This window comes from Equus przewalskii, chromosome 2 (assembly GCF_037783145.1).
Source record: "Equus przewalskii isolate Varuska chromosome 2, EquPr2, whole genome shotgun sequence".
NCBI lineage: Eukaryota > Metazoa > Chordata > Mammalia > Perissodactyla > Equidae > Equus > Equus przewalskii.
The window spans coordinates 78,244,683-78,269,022 of NC_091832.1; the positions used below are offsets into that span (position 1 = coordinate 78,244,683).

A 24,340-nucleotide genomic window follows, 5' to 3' on the forward strand; every position below is an offset into this window, starting at 1 on the left:
ATAATACCACATTTGACAATCAATATTTTGTAAAACTGTGAAAATATATACGAGTTAATCAAAGAGAAAACAGTCTTACAATTCTAAAATGCTTATCATCCTTTAAAAGTCCTCACTAGTCAATTTTAAAATTGCATGTTAGAGAAATTGGCATTTTGGATGTTGAGAAAACAGTTCCTTTTGAAATTCAAAGTTAAAAATAAAGTGGATGGTGCATTTTTTCCTAAGAAATATTATAAATAATTTAGGGAAGTATTAGAATTTCACAGCTGTTCAGGAAAATCCTCATATTTCTCAAATAACACTTTGCACAAACATTTAAGAATTTTAGATCGGTCATCAATCCCAGATTGCTCCTGGTGGGTTGGCCAAATCGCAATGTTGTGTTTTAGAAGCCAAAACCTGGAGCCGAGATGAATTGAATGAAATCCCATTGCAGACCCTAACAGAGACACTGCTAGAGGAACTCCCACATATATAAACGGAGTGAATGAGTGAAACTACTGTCACACCAAAATTAGCTGAAGGAGCTGGTGTTTCCAGCAAACTATGACAGAACATTTGTTTGATTATTCAACTGGGATTCCTATGCATATCTAAACAAGTTCATAATTTAAATCCTGACTGGTCTCTAAGATTGCATATTTGCTCATTTTTTTCCTCAATAGTCAATGTGGCAGCCTTCGACACTCATTTTAACTTCATTTTACCTCTGTAAAAGTATTGCAGAGGTAAAGAGCACATAACATAAAAGTAATGTAATACCACTGAAAATGATTGGTAGCTCTGCTGTGACTGACTTGGGTTCCATTCCCAGAGGCCATTTATTATCTTATCTTATGAAATACGGCCTAATCAAAGCTCCTGCCTCATCTGTGAATGTGTACGATTGCACACAAACATACTAATACAGACATAAAAAAATAACGAGAAAAACAATACACAGAATGCTCTTCTAATTATCTATCACTGCATATCAAAGCACCCCAAAACATACTGGCTGGAAACAATAATTTATTATTATCTCCCGACTCTGTGTGTTGCCTGGACTCAGAAGTTCTTGGGTTGGAGTCCGATGGAAGTTGGGGATGGAGTCATCATAATGCTCTACTATGCTAGTTTTCCAAGATGGATCACTCAAATGGCTGGAAGTTGTTGCTGGCTCTTTGCTGGGAACCCAGCTAGCCCTGCTGTCTGAGAGCAGACACATGGCCTCTCCATGTTTCCTGGGCTTCTCCTTTCATGTGTCTGGGTTCCAAGAGGGAGCATCCCAAGAGCAACTGTTCCAAAATACTCAGGTGGAAAATTCAAGGGTTCTTTTGAAACAGCCTAGGGCGTTTCAAAATGTTTCTTCTACTACATTTCACTGGTCAAATAATCACTAAAGCTGACCCAGATTCAAGGGAAGGGGAATTCTACCTCTTGAATGGGGCGAGGCAGAACCATATGGCAAAAGAATACATGAGATGGGAGATATTAGTGCACCGATTTGGGGAAAATACAATTTGCAATAATGCAATAGGACATTGGAAAGTAGAGATGAGCACGTATTAAGGTGGAAATACCATTAAATTGGACATTCCTAGTGGCTGTTTTCTCATGGAGCTTTCAAATCCTCTATGTTCTCTGCGGTGTTTTAATCCACACACTAGAAACTTCAGATAGAAATTTACTATAGCAGCCGTATAGAGCCACATGTTTTATTCTTAATTGAGAAAAAGAAAGTGGTAGAATAGAGAAAAAAATTCCTGTTGAAATATAGTCTTATCTTTAAGACAATATATCCAGGTAAAATGTATAAAATCCAAAAATCAAAATAAAAATATCTTTCTATTTTTCTTTATGTTTCTGATAAATCATGTTTTCACTTACTAAATCAACCAAAGGATAATAATAAATTCCAAAGGTTATCTACCTTTATCAATAGTCCACAAATTGATGGTTTTACAAGAGATTAAGAAAAATCAATTCCAAACTATGTAATGTCTAGCAAAAAGTAGTGGTGTTTCTAAAAAGCTTCCTCTAAAAATATTTCCTATATTTTATTACTTTTTCCATTTAGGGTTTTTAGCTATTTTTTGTTGAGGTCTTGAGGTAGATTAAAAATAAGACCAATGCAAAATTTTTAAAATTGAATTTAGAAGCACAAAGAGAGATTGGACAAGCAAGGTCATGAATTTGATATTTGTAGCAAACCTTTCAAGGAGGGGCTTTCCACTATGTAAGCAGTTTAAACTGTTAAATTGTTTAAATTGACTTATCAAAGGAAATGAAAAAATCCATTTGAAAAACAATTATTTTTCTGGAACTAAACTACAGATAGTAGCTGTAGCTATACAGTTTGTCCTTGAATAAAAAATTTCTGTAAAAGAACAGAGGTATTATCTCAATAAAATAGCCTGGGCCATATAATTCAAAATTAACTAATTCTATCAGTAGTTTCTCATGTTGATTTCAGCAAATATTTTATTTCAGCCTGAGAGTTTCAACTGGAAATATTAGGATGAACATTTAAATGGTTTCAACAAATACAAGTAATATAACTTGTAAATTACTTAATAAACAGTAATTTTCCATGTCCACAGGAAAAGGAAATTGGTCTAGTGTGTGTCTGTCTATTCTCCTATATTTCCACCCATGATTCATCTAAATAGTTATATAGTCTTACTCAAAATGAGTTTTTGTTATCCTTAATAAAAGAATTAATCTTGAGCTTTTGGGTTATCTGTTGTTTGTACAAGCAACAAATCTTCATTTAAAAACAAACACGTATATATATATTCATTCATTCCCAGATATACAGATTGTACCAGGGGAGATACCATCATTAAGAGATTATACACGGTCTCTGGTCTCATGAAGTTTACATTCCAGCCTGACAAACCAGAAATGATAATATAGTGTGAGAACAACTGTGGCTGGAAAAATAGACTGCACTCTGAAAACATGAGAATTGCCAATTACCCTGACTCAGATAGGGTAGAGATGGGAAAGAGAAGTGGAGTGTTTCTGGAAGAAGTAACTTGACCAGCAGGATACATAAGATTTACCCAGGTGAAAGGATCAAAAACAGTGCTCTGGACAAAGGGAAGAGCAGGTGCCAAGACTCAGAGGATAGAAGAGCAAGATCAAAAGAAAAAAGGTTCTCAAAGAAGCTCTGCGTGGCTGGGCTCGGAGAGAGGAAAAGGAAGGATGGATAGGGGAGGTAAATAGTTTCAATCTTTTAAATTATTTTTGACATTTTCCAGTGAACAATGGGGAATCACTGGCGGGTTTAAACAAGAAATGATATGATGAAATATATTTGCATTTCAGAAAAATCACTAGGGTCATAGAGTAGAGAAGAGACTGGAGGGGTCATGGGGAGAGGGAGGGAAACCATCCAATCTCTAGATAATGGCAAACTGTCCCATGGAAGAGAAGGGGAAATGAAGAAAAGCGGCAGAATTCTCAAAATTCAGTATTTAGGAAACAGACTGTAAGGATTTGGTGACTGGTTAAAATCAGCGGGTGAAAGAGAAAGAAAAGTCTTTAGACTCTCTTTAAAACCAGGCCTAGTTTATCTTACTCTTTAGTGAAGGGCTGAAGTCTACTATAAAGATTTCTATTAATTTACCTAATGACAAATAGCAAGTTCTATATGTGAGCTAGGATCTTAAAACAATTTATGAAAATCAGTTGTTTTATTTTACAATCACTTATACAGAAACAAGTCCATTTAATTTCTATGTAATTAGCCTAATAATAACATAAATATCTACTTTTTAAAAAACAGTATTTTAATGCATTCAATTTGTTGTTAATATACGCAATTTCAAAACCAGGAAAAAAAAGAATTAGGTCAAAAATGTACAATATTGATGAAAACTTTATACTAGTATAACTTTCTACTTTCTTCATTATTCATACTCCCACTGAGAGAAAAATAAAATAAAACAGTATACAATTTAAAAATGTATTAACTAAAGCTGCCTATTGATTTTGAGGAAAAAAGTCTTAGAACTATTTAAAATAATGATGCCCTAATGGAAATGAAAGGCAATAAAAGCCACTAAAGCAAGTCACAAATACTAGTCACATATGTAATGTTAAATTTTCTAGTAGCCATGTTAAAAAAAGGAAAAAAATACAGGTGAAATTAATGTTAATGACATATTTTATATAACTCAATATATCCAAAGTATTGTAATTTCAACACCTGACTAATGTAAAATATTTATGAGCTATTTGGCATTCTTTTTTACTGTCTTTGAAATTTGGTGTGTATTTTGCACATAGCACATCGTGTTTCAAATGCTTAGCAGCCACATGTGGCTAATGGCCACCCTACCGGATAAGGCATTTCTAGAACACAGAGAAACACACCAGAAACTGCTGCTCTCTTACCGTGCCATTGAGATGGTCACAATGAGTAAAGGTTAAAAACTAAAAAAGCAATTTGTAAATCCATTTGAATATCTGTTTCCTCATGTACAGGTAGCCATTGAGAGAGAAAGTAAAAATTAAGACAGAGAAACTGCAAGTTGAAACTTTGCTGATAAGGTGACAGGAGTCAACCAAAGTATTAAAAATGGAATATGTACTAAAAAAATCCAAAATCCCAAAATACTCTTAAATATCAAACTTTAATCCATTTAAAATAATTCACTGAAACACAGCCTGTTAAAGTTTAATTTAAATATCTCCTGGCAGCTATTTCTTCTGGAAGTGGCAGGTTTTTTGGTCCCCAGTAGTTTGGTAAATCCACGGCAGGGAACTGCAAACCAGTTTCCATCTTGATTTAATGCTGTTTTAAGTTTATAAGAAAAATGTCACTATGTAAACAACAGACATTTTGATTAAACACTAAAGTTCTTATTTTGGCTGTTAAATCAATAACGCAGCTGGATTCAAAGTAGTTTACATTCCCTCAGAACTGGGCTCCAGTTCAGCTAGTATTGCACTGACATCATTTTCCAGCAAGATCTGGCTGCTTTCAGCAGCCAGTTTAGAAATATCCTTTACAAACAACCACATAATTTTCAATGTTAACACATTTCAAAAGCAGGGTCTCTCAAATCCTAGCGCTTAAAATAGGACAGTCAACCCCAAAATAGTCTCTCATCTAATGTGTAATTTACTAGGAAAAACTTTTAAGGTAATTTAAACAAGAATAGAAGACAAAAGCCTTTGGCGACATTATTTATCTTTTACTTCACTTGACCCTGACTTTGGAAGGTCCCCTATTTTCCTTTCTATAGTAGGTTAATTAATATGTAACTTGGAGCAATAGTTCTCAAATTTGTTTTGGTGGCAGAGCACCTGAAAGCCATGAGGCTTTCTCCTCAACAACAAGCTCCGGGTAGAACGTCACAGATTCCGATATACTATTTAATTACGCTATACAAACTAGGAATACCTTACAAATAGAAAGTGAGACAATGGTGTGGATCTAAAACACAAAAGGACAACTACTAGCCAAAGGCAGGTGAACAGATCACAACAGGCTATGCTGAGTTTTTCAGACAACATTAATTTACAACTTGCATATTCAGTGTTAGCAACCAAAAGTTAAGGGGAAAACATGAAGCAAAAATGCTAAAATGTATTCAAGACCATCTCATATCTATTACTTGATGTGAATTAGAAAAAAGTTACCATGATTCCATTTCGGCAGCAAGACACTTGTCCAGACCTCATGTTTAAGAATCCCACGCTCGCAGCTTTTAACTGCAGCAGCTCCATTCGCTTACCTGGAGAAATTCTCTGACGTTAGATCCCAGCACGCGCAAGATGGTATCATAACCAGATTCTTGACAAAAGACAAAAAACATCTTCCCAAACATTTGGAGGATTTCTCCAGCATTGAGATCTATTTCATAGATTTGAGAGAACAACAACAACAAAAACAAAACGTATTAGAGCTGGAAGATTGTTAACGGGAAGAATGAAGAAAAGTGCATAATAAAAGAATTTTAAACATCCTCAACTTCTGTGCAGCGCGAACATAGATCATGTGAAAAAATTCTGGTTCGGACAATACAATGAAATCAGAGAACACAACATATTAACAAGTTAACAGTGTAAATTTGTACTTAGAAGCAAAGCAGTTTCTCAGGTTCCATGAGAAACTACTTAATTAATTATGAGCTTTTTGAAAACATATTTAATCTATTACTTATTTTTTCTGAAAAATAAGGAAAGATCTTGAAAATTAGCAAGAATGCATTTGACAATATTTTGGTGCAAATAGTTTTTCTTTATCTAAATATATATAATTAATAAGTTTGTTGTATATAGTATATATCCAATGTCCATTTTTCTTAATATCCAATGATTAATATGTCCTAACATTTTTAAATTTTTTCTGCAATATCAATTTTATTCCCCATCTTATTCAACATAGGGATGCAATAATTTATTTATTGAAATTAAAAATGCAGGCTGTTCCAATTTTTGATAAAATAAGTAACTCCAAATGAAAACATACATAAATCTTAATGCAAATAAATCTAATAATTTCTTTATAAAAACTTCCCAAACGATTTGAACATCTTTTTAAAAGACTTTGATGATGCAAAATTATTTTCCAGAAAAGTTGTCTGGATTTCCCATCAGATTAAAAGTGTATATGATTTCCCCTTTAACTCTTCCCTTGACCACACTAGATACTTAATTTTTTAATTGCCAAATTGATATGAAAAAAATTGATATGAAAAAAATTATTTAATATTTGTTTCAATTTTGACTACTAATGAGGCTGGATATTTTTCTTATTATTAAAAATTTACCATTCTTTTTATGTAATTCTTGTATTTCACAATAGATAGTATTTGCTATTCTAGTCATATTTGGCAAAGCTGAAAAGCTTCTTTCTAGTCCATTCACACTGTAGCCTAGTTATAAATTAGGCACTATGAGAATAATGGATACGACTTTGAGAAAAACTTTTTTCCATGAAGTTTTCTTTTGAACTTTGCCTTCTGTGCATGAGCTTTGTCTGATGTGGATCTCAGTTTCCTTTTTCTTTGACCAATAGCTAACAAAACTTACGATTGCAAAAGAGATTTGAGAATAACATTTTCTGCACACTATACTTTTGTAATTACTGCATTGTTGATACTGTAACTGAAGTTATTATTATATTAAGTATCAACAATTTTTTTCCATCCCCACACATGACTTTTTGTGGGGAGGGGCAGAGAGCTCCTCCTTTCTCTAAAGAGCTTTAAAAGAAAAAATAGCACTCAGGGTAGCCTGAGCGTAACATTAGATGTGAAGCTCCTCCCCACCAGGATTGTGCAGTGTACAACCCGTACAACTATTCAACGTGATCCCGGACCACGCATTCCTTTGGGCTTCTATGTGTAACTTAGCCAAAGAACGAAAGTCACTTTCAACTTACTGAGCACTTTGCTTGCAGCAGCAACCAAATCATAAGTTTTAGAATCATCATAGATTATTCTGACAAGAAACTGTCCTTCTTCATCTAACTGTGCCTCTTTTCTGGAAAACAAAAATGAGAGAGAGACAAGGGAAAAAAACTGAGATAAAATAGCTACTACAGCTACAATGACTGTGTAAACAATGGTTTTATATCTGTAGTAAAATTTGCTTTTGGCGAATTCACTGAAATCAATGTCATGTCCCTAAACATTTAGTGATTGAGAAGAAATCATTTCACCTCTCCCTCCTCAAATTAAAATAACATATGTATTTTAGCAAGACTAATGTTTATATAGTACTCTAATGCCCAATACAATACCTGATATTAAACATAATTAAGAAATAAGTTTTGGTTTAATATAGTCAGCAAATGTTTGTTGAATCTTTATATGTGCCAGGCATTGTTACAGGCATTAGGGATACAGCGTTTAGCAAAATAAACAAAGATACCTGACCTCTTGGAACATATGTATTCTAGAAGGTGAGACAGACGAGGTATAAAATTAATAAGTAGCATATATAATGGTAAGTAGTTTGGAGGAAAATAACGCAGAGAAGGCGGAGTCCGAGCTACAGCCCAACAGCCAGGAAGCTTCATTGAGAAGCTGGCAATTCAGCAAAGTCTGAAGGAGCTCTGGGAAGGAGCCAGGGGTAATCTGGGGAAGTGTGTTCTGAGCAGAGGGAAGAGCATACGCAAAGGGCTAGTTGGAAGCGGCCTGGGGGAGTTAGAGGAACAGCAGAGGCCAGTGTCGCTGGAACAGACATAGGGTCAGAGTAGCTGTAAGAGAATGGATCAGAGAGGTAACAAGGGGCCTGGGTGGACACTGGGGTGACCTTGGCATTTACTTGTAAGAGATGGATGGTTTGGGCACTGTGATATGAGCAGTGAGACGAACTGACTAGGTTAAAGGGATCAATCCTGCTGCTGCATTGAGAATGGACCAAAAGGGACTAGGACAGAGCAAGGGGACCAGTGAGAAGGCTACTGCCACCATTCAGGTGAGAATGCTGGTGACTTGATTCAGAGCGGAAGGAGTGGAGGGAGCGAGAAGTGGTCCAAATCCAGACATATTCTGAAGGCAAATTCAACATGATTTGCTGACGGACTGGATACAGGATGTGAGAGAAGGAAAGGACACAGGATGGCACTGAGGTTTTGGCCTGAGCAACTGGAAGGATGCTGTCATCAGTAGCTGAACTGGGAAAGACTGCTGGAGGTGGCCTGGGGAGTAAAATCAAGACCTGTGTTTTAAACATGTTAAGTTTGAGGTTCCACGTGGACTGATAAAATCTTCTAACATATCCTTAGCTTATTAAATGCAGTAGCTCAAAATATACACATGATTAATGAAAGGAAATTATAGTTATTGGGCTTTTTTAAATTAATTTAATTTAATTTTGTTTTTGAGGAAAATTAGCCTTGAGCTAACATCCGCCACCAACCCTCCTCTTTTTGTTGAGCAAGATTGGCCCTGAGCTAACATCTGTGCCCATCTTCCTCTACTTTATATGTGAAACGCCTACCACAACATGGCTTGCTAAGTGGTGTGCACATCTGTGCCCTGGATCCGAACCGGTGAACCCGGGGCTGCCAAAATGGAGGGTGCGAACTTAACTGCTCTGCCACTGGGCTGGCCCCATAGATATCATTTTTAAGAGTTGTCATGATTGTTTGAATATATTTATTTTGATAGGATTTGGATTATCTTTCTCAAACAAGTGTCCAAAGGGGAGGGGAAATGCAAAATAGTGCCAGCGGCAGAAGAGAAGTGACAAGTTCCCAGGTATCTTTTCCAATGTTAAATTCACAAAAACACTTGGAGCTTGGATATCCATCTCTGACTCTCGATCTAATTCATCTCAATCCCCGTATGCTGCCAGGAGAATACAAGAGAAACTAGGCACTGTAATTAGGTGCACTTTCAACACAGTAGCTTGAATAGTTCCTTAAATACTGCCAATGCAGGCCACAACCTCTTTCTCTCCCACTGAAGCTGTGCTATCACAGCTGCTGCTCGTGGCTATAACACCAGTGTCTGCTCAAGGGAAAAATGCCAAATGGTGGCATGTCTTAGGTCCCGGTGGCATGGAGATATCCTTAAAAATACCCTATGTTCTTCAGAGCATACTATTTATTTGCCTGCAGTTATGCATAACAATGCACGTGAAAAAAAAGAACATGACTTTAGTAAGCATGGAGAACTGAATTTCAGAGGCCAGAATTTACTAGCTGTATGAACTTGGACAAATCACATAAAGCACATAAGCATTAAAATCGCTCTTTTCTAAAATGAGGAATAATATAACCCATCTTCCACAACTCTAAAGAGATAAAGTGTGCAAGAGTATGTTCTAAGCTGTTGAAGCATTATATATATTACTAATGACCACAGTGCTTTTCATATCTACATATTCAAAAAATTAAAGAGTCATACAGAAGACGTCAAATTCTGCTCCCTTCTGCTGCACATGCACAGCGATTAATTGAAAGAAATACATGTTCAAAACCTTGTCTTTTTAATACCAGAAGTCAGTGAAATATCTCAAAATTATGAAGATATGATGTACAAACACTGACATATTTTGATAAACGCTATTATATATCTTATTAATTCTAATTTCCAATTGCATAAAAATATAAAACATAGGAAAGGAAAAACTTAAAAAAACTTCTCCACTCTTTGAGATAACCACTGCTAATAGTATATTCAAGTTGTTTACGCTCGGATATTCTTACATAGATAACACATACCACATCATATTGCTTTCAAACCTCCTTCTTTGACATACTATTTGATAGATATCTTTTCACATCAATAAATATACTTCTATACCTTGACTGCATAAAATTGCATTGTATGGACATATTAAAGGTTAGTAGACATTTAGATTGCTTTTATTCTTTTCAAAAGAATATGCAATGTTGTGATGAATATCTTTGTAGCTAATAATTATATTTCTGTGTAAAAGTAGAAAGAATTCTTAGAAATGGAATTGTTGATTTGAAGAATATGGACAGCCGGATTTTTCTCATTTTGCCACTAATATTTTTTTATGAAACAGCATTGGTCTACAGGTTGGAATTTTGAAGCCTCTGATTTAGGGCATTCTATTTAAATATAAATAAACTTTAAATATATAATAAAGTATACATTAATTCACACTCTCACGGTGCCCTATTCTTTTTCTTCCAACTAGGATAAATCAAAGGATATAAATTTCTGTAATAAACTCAGTTTCTCAGAAACACGCACCAATTCATAATACCTGTTAAGTGAATGAGGTACAAACAGAATACACAATCCCACGGCATAAAACAGAGGAATGGCCATTTCTCTAGAAGTCCCCTCACCATGAGTCAATGCATTCCTTCTTTCCTTTCTCTCGTTTTTATAAAATAAGCTCCCTTATCTTTGAAGCTTTACTTCCTGAAGTGATAAGCTCAACATGCTCCCTGGAAGGAGGCTGAGACATAACTCAAACAGTAGTACAGAGAAGGAAATAACCAACTTCTCTTTAAAATTTCACGCTGAATTCCAATGAATTATTCCAAAGACTTAGGATTCCTTATTTACATTTATCTTAGAAATTTTGGGGAATTTAGGGTCGCCTTCTATTCTTTTTTTCCCCCCAGTGTTTTTCCATAAATAGTTGAGCACCTATTACGCCCAGGCACTTTTCTAAGCATTTTATTATTATATCAATGAATGAAATAGATAAAGATCCCTGCCCTCATAAAGCTTACATTTTAGATGGCAGAAACAAGCAATAAGCAATAAACATAATATAGACTCAAATTTTATAGTCTATTACAAGGCGACAAATGCTACAAAAGAAAGTAGATCAGAATAAAGAGATGAGAGCAGGGATGGAGAAGAAAGGAGCAGGATGCAATCTGAAATATAACGATCATGGGGGCTTCCTGGAGAAGAGAACATCTACCTGGGCAAAGACTTCAAGAGGCAGAATTTATCTCTATGAGCTCATCTTTCTGGACTCATTTCCCTTCCTTCCGTAGCCCATTCTTCATCTTCTTCCCTTTTCAGAGGAAAAGCTAACTGGAGATACTACAAACACTTTATTGAAAATTTGTTTAATATATTAAACCTATTAGGAGAATTTACAGTGCAAAAAGAGTAATAGCCAAATGAATTAATTTCAGTCAATATGACCATTGGAGCTAGTAGAAATTTTAAGGTAATAAATAAACCTTTCTCCGTGTCTCTCAGTTCTCAATACTATTTTCCTTCTAACTTCTAGGTAAATTTATATTTGTTCAGACTTCATGCTGTCAATTGTTTTAGCTTGCAGAGAGCGCAGAGATGTGATAAGAGCAAACTCTCAGATATATCTTCCAGGTACATCCGACACGATTCTTTGAGGGAAGTTTTAATGGTCTCCCTTCCAATATGACAGTCTTCCTTCTCTCTTTCTTTGAAGATATTTTTTTACTGGCTACCTGAAATCTCAGAGGTGACTAGCAAACGTATGGAAAGTTGGGTAATAAGCTAATATGCAGATTACATAAACAATTTAAATAATTCAGATAATATTACCTCATAATTCTCTATCTCACACTTTGTCATCCCATAACTTTCAAGCTTTTTTCTTAAAAGAATGAATCAGATATATAGATATTTCTAACAATATTTAAGGTTTATTTTCTTTATATGTAGAGTTTCTTTCATGCTTAAATTATCCAAATTCAACCAAGTACACTAATCAAATTTTCTAGAATGGCTCATTCTTTCAGAATATATATATGTACACATATATATGCATTTTTTTCATGAGTAAGACTCATCCTAAGCTAACATCTGTTGCCAATCTTCCTCTATTTTGTATGTGGGACGCTGCCACAGCATGGCTGATGAGCAGTGTGTAGGTCTGTGCCTGGGGTTTGAACCCACAAACCCAGGCCACTGAAGCAGAGCCTGCTGAACTTAACCACTCGACCATGGGGCCCACTCCCCGAATATACTTTTTGAGCATCAACTTTGTTTATATTGTTGCATTACACACAAAGAAATTAAGTTAATTCCCTATTATTTACATTATATTTAATTTACATGTGAGGAGAACCAGAGGGTTACTCTGAGAAATAATTTAAAATGTTCCCAAAATGAAAGACTTTGGACATACTTTTTTTCAATAATTTTTAGAGGACAATGAATATCATGTGAAGCCAAAGGTAAACTGGACTAAAATGTATTCAATAGTGCTCATCTATCAAATGGCAACCAATAGAATTGCTACCATCATATATCCGAGTTTGTGCTTTTACATTCTGTTGCTTCCTATTATTATTATTTTAAAAATCCCTTGGATAACCCCAAACGAATACAGTCCTCACCATTTCCAAATAGTATGACTTGGAGTAGTTCGTGTTGTCTTTACTTAAATACTCAATAACCGTGTTTGGGTTAAGCATCCAATTTTTGTACATGGTGCATTACTGGATGAAAGAGGTCAGCAGACAGTATACATATTTAGAGAGAGTTTATTTTTAAATTGGCCTACATGAGATGGGATGAGGTAAAAAGGCACATCCTTTGGTTCACAAGTAAACCTTGACAGAGAGAAACTCACTTGGTTTCATGCATATCATAAATCGGGGTCTTTCCTCACACAGTGTGCAAAAGAAGCAACTAAGTTAATCTCATATGTGGTTGCACTAAACTCGGGCAAGTTCACTTACTGATTTTTCAGTTTCCTCATCTGTAAAATCGAGTGACAGCAGTACATACCTGGAGCCATGTTAAATGGCAGAATTAATCTATGTCAAGAGCTGAGAATATGTTTCTCAGACACTTAATGCCCAATACATCTAACTGACAATAGTCCAGTAGTTGAAAAAAGATGAAGGACAGGGGTAAGATGAGGAAGAAGCAATGGCAAGTGGAAGAAGAGGGAAAGAGGAATGACAACAATGTCTTGGGAATTTTTATTCAGCCTCGATATAATTAATCTAAAGATGCACTTAATGTGTTAATTAGTTGATAGAATTTATTAATTCAAATAGCCAAAAACAAACAAGTTCTATCTCTCCAAAGAGCTTTAAAAAATAAAGACCGAACTCTCATCTGGGGACAAAATGAGAAATAACCATATTCTACATATTTGTAGCCACAATAAGTGTTTAAATATTAAGTACATCTACACGAAGAATTTTCCCAGTAGCAATTCATTTCCTACTTACTTTTAGAGATGGTTATTTGTTGGAATTTAAAATCATCATTTATTTACACTAATTACCTCTCCCCAAAAAGGTAGTAGGTATTTTTATTATGGTGGTATTTTGTCATTTTGTGGGTTTTGTTTATGTATTGTGTTTTTTTAATCACTAGTGCCTAACTCAAGTGCCTGGAACAGAGAAGGTGCTCAATAAATATGTACGTGTTTTAAAAGAAATGAAATAATTAATTAAATATATTTACCCCACATGTTTCTAAACTCCCTGCTAAAAAATCAAATACTCAAATATTATTGGCAAAAGTCCATAGTGTGTTTTCAAATGCGTGGATTTTTTATTTTTTTAAATCTAGCTATATAATTTGTCAGAAATATCCAGGCAGCATTTCTCCTAACTCCATATTTAAGGAGATATTCCTTAACTACAAAATGTGAATGTACAAAACCTGAAATCCTATTCTGACACTGGGCTCCTGCAATTATACATTTTTTTTTAATTAAGTTTAGTATACTGCAAGGACTGCTGGCTTTTAAGTAGTTTCCCATGGAGATATGAAAAGAGGTGTTCTGAAATGGGAGAGCCTAAATACAGGGATCTTGAAAATGGAGTCGCAAAATAAGTTCTTGTTTCAGGCAGGAAAGGTCAGTATACATCAAAAAATCAACCTGACCAATGACAGCTCAAAAGGGTCCTGATTCTTTAAAAATCATTCTCACAGCACACAGTGTATTAAAAGACAGTATGTACATGTCATATTGACAATAAGTCTCAGGATGGCCCTTTTGTTTCTTTTTCTGTTGAGGAGGATTAGCCCTGAGCTAACATCTGTTCCCATCTTCCTCTATTTTAAATGTGAGATGCCTGCCACAGCATGGCTTGATAAGCCGTGTGTAGGTCCACACCCGGGATCTGAAACTGCTAACCCCAGGCCACTGAAGTGGAGTGTGCCAACTTCACCACCATGCCACCAGGCCCGCCCAAAGAACAGTCCATTTTTAATAAGCTGTAAGGACATCATAAATGCTGAATTGTGCTCAACCATTATTAAAATTAAAATCTCCCACCATAAAACAGAGGCAATTATACCTAATATCTGAAAAATTAAAAAATTTGCATTGCCTTTTTCTGAGTAGCTGTGAAGCATTAATGGTCTGTCCATTTTCAATAGCCCAATCCAATGATTCCAAATGAGTCTGAATCCCTATAGGAGAGACTCTAGTTTGAGGGAGCTGCCAAGGGGAGAGACAGGCCCTATAAATGCAGCCCATGGCTTCCTAGTTGGACCCTCTTTCAGGTGGTAAAGGTCAATTCTTTCAAGTCAGTGCGTTCACTCATCCAAGTGCTGTAAACTGCAACAGCAAATGCTCTCAGGACTGACATGGATTGAGGCAAAGTAACATTGCTCTTGATATATCATTGCATTTTTTTCTGGCTGTGTCCAGCTTGCCACAAGAGCCTCATTAGTAATTGACGGAATTCTGAAGACACTTCCACAGACATTTCCTATGAGCCAATTTCAATAGCTTCATCAGACAAATGAATTCACTGAGACCCTTGTGTGTGTACTTCATCAACTTGCCTCATGAGCACACTGAGTCACAACTCTTCCAAAAATAAATAAGTTGCTCAAAATTTCTGAGACTCTGCTTTTCTTTAGTAGATGTCCTGGTTGGTGAATAAAACCACCTTTAAAAACATGATAGTCAAAACCACCTGTATGAGTGCTTGAATATTCCAATAAAACAAACAAACAAACAAACAAATGGGTAGTACTAACACACAAATACGTTGCCAGGTCCACACTAAATTGTTTGTCTTTGGAAAGGAGAAAGTCCTGGGTCCTTCTCTTTGGGGGAAAGCACACAATAGGATGATTATAAGCCTACCCAGGTCCAAATCCCTGCTCTGAGGATTAACAGCTGAGCGGTCTGAAGGAGGGTCTTAAAGTCTTAAAGCCTCAGTTCTCTTGTTTATAGAATGAGAATAACGAACCACTCTGCTTTCTACGGTGGTTCTGAGGATTAGGTGAGACAATGAATATAAAGCAGTTAGGACTGTGACTACAGAACCATAAGGTAAGTGTCCAATATATATAAATATACATCTATGTTGATAATATATATTAAATATACATTCAAAATTGAATGACATGGTGAGCATTCTCATCTGGTTTTTAAATTTAATTTCGGTACTGCAACCATTTATCTGTAGTCTATGACACTGACTTTAAACAGCACCACAGACACCCGCCTTTAGACACTTGCTAAAGGATTCCACCTTGTCCTGAATCCAATCAAATAACTGTCTTTTGGTATATGAAATTGATAACCCAACAGCAGTGTCCTTGATCCTTCCATTATATCCATGTACGAACTCTGACCCTTCCAAAAGGAGATCCCATCATTTATTGCTAAATCTTCTGTCTTTGCTGATACAACAAATGCCCATTTCAACAGAGCTTATATTTTATTAAATAGTAGTTGAAGATGCCACCATTCTGACATAACAAATCCTGGTTACAGAAAAAAAATATCTGTGATGAATACACACGTGCTCTATTCTCTGGAAAGTAAAATGTGTAAGATAATTCATATATATATATATACACACACACACACACGAAAGAGAGAGAAAGGGAGAGAGAAAGAGGGAGGTTTTCTCTGAGGCAATAGTCGTAGAGGCTAAAGTCTAGTGAGACAAGGCAGACATTAATTAAATAATAGTAGTAACGCATAATTATAAATGCTTGCATGTACTATGAAGGAAAAGCACAGTTTTGGAGGTGAGAGAAGTCTTCCCTTAAAAAGTGACATTTGTTTGGCTATCTCAAAGCTGAGACTTATTTATGTTTATGGGAGGGGGTGGGGACAGTGCAGAAAAGGAGACCCTCCTAAGCCCAGGCGTTATCCTGACACGTGTAAACGCACAGTATGGTTCAGGAATGAAAACAGGCCCACGAGGCTGGAGTGCTGACAGCAAGTGGGACATGTGGACTGAAAGGTTCCCACGTTTGGGTGATTTAAAGATTGACCACAAAGAATTTCAATACAGCAACAATTTAATATTTCATGATCCAACAATGAGTGGCAAGTAGATCAGAATATGCAATAAAACCAAAGCCATAGTACCAAAGAGATACAATAAATACTTCAGAATGTTTACCTTTTGCTTGGAGTAGAAAGCTCTTTAACCTCAACATCTTCTGCTATAGCAAAAGGTACTCCCTTTTGCTAGACTTAAACAAAGACCCCATTTTCCCGACTGTTTCCTCTTTAATGAACAAAGAAGCAGAGGAGCCAATAGAAAAGCTGTAAGTAATCACATCTTCTAAGGAGTCACCCTCCGAACTGGGCCAGTTATGCAGATTTCTTTAAGTGGGTTTTCCTGTTGACGTCTGCACAGTATTGAGCCACAACTATCGCTTTCCAACACATTGAAGAGAAACATTTGCTAGAGTCCCTTATTCTGGGAGAGGCAAGAGAGTTGAAAGGACATTGTTCCTTGCTAATAGCACCAATGTCTAGTTAACATTTGCCATAACTAGGTCTGAGTATGTTAAGAGGGAGAAAACAGATTTTCCGATTTCTCTTCTGTTGCTCATTTTAACGTGCAAAGCTCCTTCTCTGACACACCTAATTAAATAATATGCTTCTATGATTTTTTTTAATTCTCGAAGATGGCAGAGTGTAAGGAAAACAAAGACCCCGCTTGATCTCTGGGGGATACTTCAGATTGTTAAAGAAAAACCCTGAGACAGGGCTATGACCACCTGGCTTATCACTTAGGGGCCATGCCGCTCATCAGACATAGTCCAGCTCCCAAGAGAACCCCATGCAAAGAGCTCACTGGTAGGTCCGTGAAGGAGTTTATACAGGATATTTAGTTCCATCTGCAGAAATAACTTCATATGTTAGTAAGCTTATTAGCTAACATACTGTGCCTTCCTTTATCTTTCAGGCCAACAAGCAGATCTTTCTACAGAAAAAGTTCCTGATCCTAACAATTACCTAGTTTGCCTATTTTTCATCTGTATATTAACTTGTTTATTTGTACTGAGAAAGTTTCTAGGTACAAAAATTAATAGAGTTTCCTTTTTAGCTCCCATTCTATCTTAAAAGAAGCAGTGGACTTGGCACCAGAAGAGCAGGGTGGGAGTTCTGACGCTTCAGCTTCTTGTGTATAATTCCCTAGACCACTCGTTTAACCTCTGAAAACTCAGCTTTATCATTAAAAAAAAACACAAAAAACACTGAGCTCACTTATATGTGGAATCTAAAAACGACAAATTCAGAGAAACAGAGGATAGAGTGGTGGTTACCAGGGGTTGGGGGGTGGGGAAAATGGGGAGATATTGTTCAAAGGGTACAGACAACCAGTCACAAGATTAATAAGTTTGGGGATCTAATGTACAGCATGGTGACTATAGGTAATAATACTGTATCATATACTTGAATATTGCTAAGCAAGTAGATCTGAAATGTTCTTACCACAAAAAAGAATGGGTAACCGTGTGACAGGATGGAGGTGGTAGGTAAGACTACGGTAGAAATCATTTTGCAATTTATAAAGGTATCTAATCAACACATTGCACACTTTAAACTTACCCAATGTTATGTGCCAATTATATACCAATGAAGCCGGGGAAAAAATTGAGCTAGAAAGTCTTTCTCATTTCAAATGGATGTTTTAGCACTCACGTGAAATTACAGAGTAAAGGACTCAGCAAATTTTAAACCTCTTTTATAATATAAAGTATCGTTAATATTATAAAACCTACTTGAGCATGGGTACAGAAAGTTATAGAACTTTGTTTATAGAGCCTCATGAATATGACAGCGAAGTTATCCCAGCGTGATGAGGGCACATTTACACTAGTGTAGTATGTAGACTTCAATGAGCTACTGTTATTTAAAGGAGAGCTGCATATCTTTCAGATGAGCTGGCGAAGAAAAAAGTTGAAAACCGTTGATTCCGGAGTAAAATTAATAATAGCTACTACCATTTATTAAGCAATTATATTTTAAGAACGGTGTTAGGCAGTTTATACAGAAATTTTTCAATGCATTACAACAATCCTATAAGGTAGGTGTTTTTTCCTTATGCAGCTGAGGCTTGGAAAATTTAGGCAAATAGGAAAGTCACATAACTAGCCTATAGCAAAGCATTTGCTTATATGAACCATAATGATTAATTCATGATTAGCAAATTCAACTAGATATATTAATTTCAAAACTGGAAGAACAGAATATACTATCCAACAGTCAAATATTTCCATATTTTACAGGCAGAAAAATCAAGAAACAATAAGATGACAAATATCCTGTATCTCTGGACTATATTTGAAAGCAAGGAGTATAGCACTCACATTTCTATTCTCGCTGCCCAAAACACTAGACTATGCTCATTAAAAATAAGCCTAACTAGAGAATGAAACAAGGAATGAATCAATCAATGAAAAAGTATGCTGCCCGCTATAGGTAAATCAGATAAAACCATGGGAAACATATATGTCATCTTCACTCAGAGATGATTGACCCTCTTCTAGAGGGATTTACTCCAATGTTTATCAACTAAGAATGTTATCACATCACTTTCAAATCTCACACCAAAATTTTGATTCAAATGTTTATCTCAGATCTTTTAGTACAAGAGAGCAGCATTAATCAACACACTGTGTAGCCCTTTGGAATTTCAAATCTATTTTTAATTTGTTCCTAAACCTGCTTGACTCCAGGCAAAATAATTAGTTTTCAGAAGGTGTTTTAGTTTGTTTGTTTTTAATAGAATTTTAATCATCTTCGGTGTTTTGTTTTTCGAATCCATCTTTATGTTCCAGTGAAGTTAGAAAATCTAAAATCGAACCCAGGAATTTGATGCAATGATTAGTTTTGCCAGTACTGATGGTAGGATGACAGAGATGATTAAGTCAAATATTTACACGCTTTCTAACATGTATTTCCTGACTTCATGTTTTTTCTGAAATGATGATTGATTTTTCTCCTCACTTAGGAACCATGGTTTCTAGAAGGACCATCTGAAAATTAAAAGAAATCCAACAAAACAAGATTTGAAGTAGATTTGGAGGTCTCCTTTGTGTTTGCACATGTATTTATGGTCAAGATCAGAGGTTCGCAATCTACAGTTGGCGGGTCAATCCAGCTCACCACCTGTTTTTGTGTGATCCGGGAGCAAAGATGGTTTTTACATTTCTAAATGGTTACATTTTAATAGTTACATAGGTACCTAGATAATATCCTCAATATTCACTCTTGCCCTGCAGCACCTAAAATATTTACTATCTGGCCCTTTAAGAGAAAGTCTGCCAACTCTTGGTCTAGAAATTTTTCTTTTTCTTAAAAAGAGGAATTTAAAGCTCTTGCGAAATAGTTATATTGTTGGTGAGAGTGTAAGTGGATACTGAATTTACAATGAAGCATTTTTGGCTCTTATCCACTTAGAATTTTCTGTCTGGAATCTGTTACTTAGGTTTTATTTGTCATTAAATGTTTGGCGTCCTTTCTCATGAAGGATGGATGGCCACTTCCTACTAAACAAAAAAAGTATTACATAAAATTTTATAAACACCAATTTAGACAGATTAAAAAGGAAGATAGAGGACTTCAGTACTTAAAGAAACAACGTACAATTTTTCTTTTCATATATGTAGCTTTTCATAAAAAGTTAAAAGTAAAAGTATTGAGGACCATTGACTGAAGTGGTCTTCCCTGGAGTAGAGGATGAGATTGGGAGGAAGGATCAGAATCTTCCAAGGAATATTTTTTAAAAACTCCTCCAATTTCTCCTCTCCTGAGCCCAGGCAGTGGGAAGCTCTCTGCTGTGCTAAAGATGCTCTCTTCCGCGGAGCACACAGAAATCCCTCTGGGGTCCTGACTGGGTTGGAAACCAACGGGTTGCTTTACTCCCCTCAATGCAGAAAGCTGAGCAACGTTCTCTAGTTCACATACTAAGCCGTATCCAAAACTACATAGGCTCCGCCAAAAGGGATGCTTAGACAAAAAAGAATCAAAATTAACACCTGGATTACAAACGCTAGTTTAACTAATAGTATTTTCCTTGCAGGGGCACACAGTCCTGAGGTAATTTTATAAGAAAAAGACCCATATGATTTGTTTCATTTTACCAGAAAAAAAAATGTTTCGAATGATTTAAATTGTTAGCACTTGAACACATTAAGAATACTGTTCAAAGCAACTTAGAAATAAATTAAAAGATATTAATTAAAAATTAATAAATTGTTTTTCAAAGTGGGATGCAACAATATCCTTAGTGTGATTTGGCAGAGTTAAGTTGTCACATCAGCAGAATTTGTTTATTTTTAGATATTCGACCCTCTCTGGGGAAAATATGGCCAAGACAACAAATTGCTTGATAATTTAATTTTTTTAATTTCTGATACATTTCTCCATGAAGTATAATTTTTCATCTCTTTCATCATGATCTAAATTGATAATTAGTAGGACATACATTCTAAATCTGGTTAAAATAGATAATGACTGTTCAACCATAACAGCCATCTTTTATCGTGCTCTCAAAATTCTAAACATACTCATTGTCATAGCATATCCACCAGGAAATTTGGGAATTTCCATCTACGGATGAGAAAATATCATGTGGGGGATACACATGATGCTTTATTCACAAAGACAGCCACTTACGAATAATCCTAGACTTAAGTTACACTGTTTAAAATCTCGCTCTTGATGTCTGCCTTCTCTATAACTCTAGCAAGTAAAACAAAAATTAGTAAGGTATTAAGATGGACAAAAAATCCAAATCCCACACTAAGCTTTAGTGCCTGGATTCTTGTCTGATTTAACCACACGTTTCTCTTTGTATTAGTGTGTCGTGTGGGTAACACAAATAGCCTACGTAACGTGAAACAGTGCTCAATGATACAGACCCAAGGGAAGGAAAAGTTGCATTCTAGAGCTTAATAGTTAACCCTGGTCATTTCCATGGAAACAGATATTTATAAGAAATCACTATCATGTAACTGCATAATAAGGCCTGTTAGAATTGATTGCTAATAATTGCAATGTATTTGGGTAAAAAATAGCATGAAAGTATCACCTACTTGATATAACAAAATGAAATCAGTGAGTACAAGAAATGAGAGTAAATAATAACCACGTGTTCTCCTCTGCCCTCCCAGTAACCACTCCCTCTACCTCTGTTTGAATGTGACAGATCGTTGTTCTAATAAGAAAATCCATATATTTGGGTTTGGTGTAGCTAGTTGGTTGTGGTCATCTATACAAGTTAAATGCAAATTTCACCAGGATAAGAGAGAAGAAAAGATAGAGAACTTTCTCAAATTGCAATGCTCAATGTGCCTGCAGAGATGACCCATTATTCCAACAGGCTTAAACTCGCAGGCGGCTGTGGTATTCCCCTTCACATCCAGAGCACTGGGCTCACAACTCTAGACCGAATCTAAGATGCTCTCCCACAAGTGACAGCCTTCACCACAGGGGAAACCAAAAGAAAGCGGGGGAGGAGGAAGGGTTTGGAAAAATGAAAGGAAAAACAGTCCAATTTCACTTTATTTCAGATGAATAAATGCACTTGATTCACAGTGGCTCAAGAAATAGTCTCAAGTGAGTTTTAGTATATGGAAAAGGCTTAACTATTTTATGTGTCTGCAAGGTGTGTGAATTACAAAGGAGCCCAGGTCTTCCATTTGTTTCTAAGGCCTCTGGGAACTTGAACGTCGCGGAGGCCTTTGTGGTCCCCCGGCCCCTCTCCGCGTGGGAGCCGCCGGCCTGCAGAGCCTGGGAGCCGCCCCGGAGCTGGCAGTGCGTTCCCACGCTCCGGCCGGGTCTGGAGACCGCGGTGACCCGGGGGCTCCTTCTCCCGGCTCTCGCGCTCCGGCCCCGCCCGCCGCCCCTCCTCTCCGGGTCCGCGCCCCGGAGCGTGGGAGCGCAGCTGCAGCCGGCCGCGGCGGGCGGAGGCAGCTCCAAGGATGCGCGCCCGCGACCGACCGAGCAGGAAGCGGGGGACGAAGCGAGGCGCGGGGGCCGCCCCGGACCCCCCGAGGTGGCGCCAGCGCCGGGCGGGAGCTAGAGGAGCCAGTCACTTACTTGATGTCTTCCCACACCTCCGGGCCGTAATTGCGGATCACCAGCAGCTCCAGCGCGTGATTCACAAATCCGTACTGCGGGGACAGGGGGAGATCTGAGCGTCAGGACCCAGTTGTGGGTGGGAAGGGGCTTGAGGTCGAAGCTCATGCATCTGCTGCCGCTGCGCTGGTTTAACCTTATACCTCACCCCCGGGTTCCGCTCTATTCGGGGTACTTGGTGCTCCAGAGGGGCATCAGAGGGTCGCAACCCCCGCCCGAATCAAGGGCAGATCCTCTCAGTCACCATCTGCCCCACACCATGCCATCTTCTTACCCTGCTCACCTGTCACCGTTCCGACGCCGGCTGGGCATCCGGGAAAGCGTGGCGGAAGGGATGCGAACCCGGCGCCTCCCCAGCTGCCCGCGCTCAGCCTCTCGCACCAGCGAGGCCGGCAGAGCCTGGAAGACCCCGAGCCTTGGCCGCGCGTCCCCTTCCCGAGCTCGGGAACCCGCGGCGCTGCGCAGCGCGGCGGACCCCTAGGAAGCAAAGGCACCCACCGCCCGCCGCGACTCCCGACGCTCCCACCTCCCCTACCCCGGACGCAGGCAAACAGCCAGGCTGCTCCCGCGCCCCGCGGTGCGCTCCCCGGGCCCCCGCGCCAATCTCCGGGCGTGCGGCCGGTTCCCTGGAGCGGCCAGGCCCGGCGCGACAAGAAGAGCCAGCCTGACCCGGCGAAAGCACTCACCATGATGTCTGCGCCCGGAGCCGGGGAGGCGGCCCCCACGCAGAAGCACGGCTGAGGGGACCCAGGCGGCGGCTGTAGCGGCGACAGCGCAACAGGACCGCGGCGGCAGCGTAGAGTGGAAGGAGCACAGAAGCTCGGCCCGCCCTGATTGCCACCTCTCCGCAGCAAATGGCGAGTCGAGCTGCAGGGGCTGGCCGCTGCCTCCCGTTTTTCGCCCAATCAGCAACAGAGGAGGGAATTCGGATGCTCTCCACGCTACTGCGCTCCAGTGCCTTCCCACCTCCGCCCCGGTGACAAGGCTTTCATTTGAGGCCGTAACAATGGCGACGGAGAAGCCCCACCCGCGCCTCTTGCGTGTGTTCCTGCCAGGTAGAATGCAGCTGTCGTGGTCCCACCAAATGTATTCTTATCCACAGTTCTGTCCTCAGGGGTAGCAAAAACTAAGGAGGGGTGTGTGTGCGTGTTTGCGAATTTTGCAACGCACAAGCCTTAAAAGGAATATACTCTCGTGGTCAGCATCCTCATGTTTTATTGTCATCTTGCAGATAAACATTTCCTTTGTGGCTTGGTCTCTTCAACAGTTATGGCAAACTGAAAGCTAATAATACTTAGCGTAACACATTTTACTTTTAGTCAATGAGACTAGTTGAAGGAGCCAGCTGAAATGTTCATTAGTATAGCTGGGTGAGTGTCGTGTCAAAACGAGCTCTGCGCATGACTAAACGTCCCTGCCAGATCCCGTGACGTTCTGTGTTTGATCCTGGTGGGACATCTGATCCCACACCACGGCCGGGAGTCACGACTCCAGGGAGTTGTTAACTGTCCAGATCTTGCCCTCCGTTGTTTCTCAGAGGTAACTGATGCACTGGAAAAGGCCCAGTACAAAGTCAGCAGAC

The 24,340-nt window shown here is 38.1% G+C and overlaps 1 protein-coding gene across 1 annotated transcript in view; it reads right to left on the reverse strand.

The window, feature by feature from the left end:
- GUCY1B1 (guanylate cyclase 1 soluble subunit beta 1) overlaps positions 1 to 23,772 on the reverse strand; it is a 46,417-nt gene extending 22,645 nt beyond the window's left edge. The window contains exons 1-4 of the mRNA XM_008537731.2: positions 23,445 to 23,772; positions 22,720 to 22,793; positions 7,385 to 7,485; positions 5,733 to 5,851 (exon numbers count right to left, since the gene is read on the reverse strand). Coding sequence (XP_008535953.1) covers positions 5,733 to 5,851; positions 7,385 to 7,485; positions 22,720 to 22,793; positions 23,445 to 23,447 — 297 coding nt within the window. The 5' untranslated portion in view covers positions 23,448 to 23,772. The remainder of the gene's footprint in view (positions 1 to 5,732; positions 5,852 to 7,384; positions 7,486 to 22,719; positions 22,794 to 23,444) is intronic.
- Positions 23,773 to 24,340: the final 568 nt, after the last annotated feature.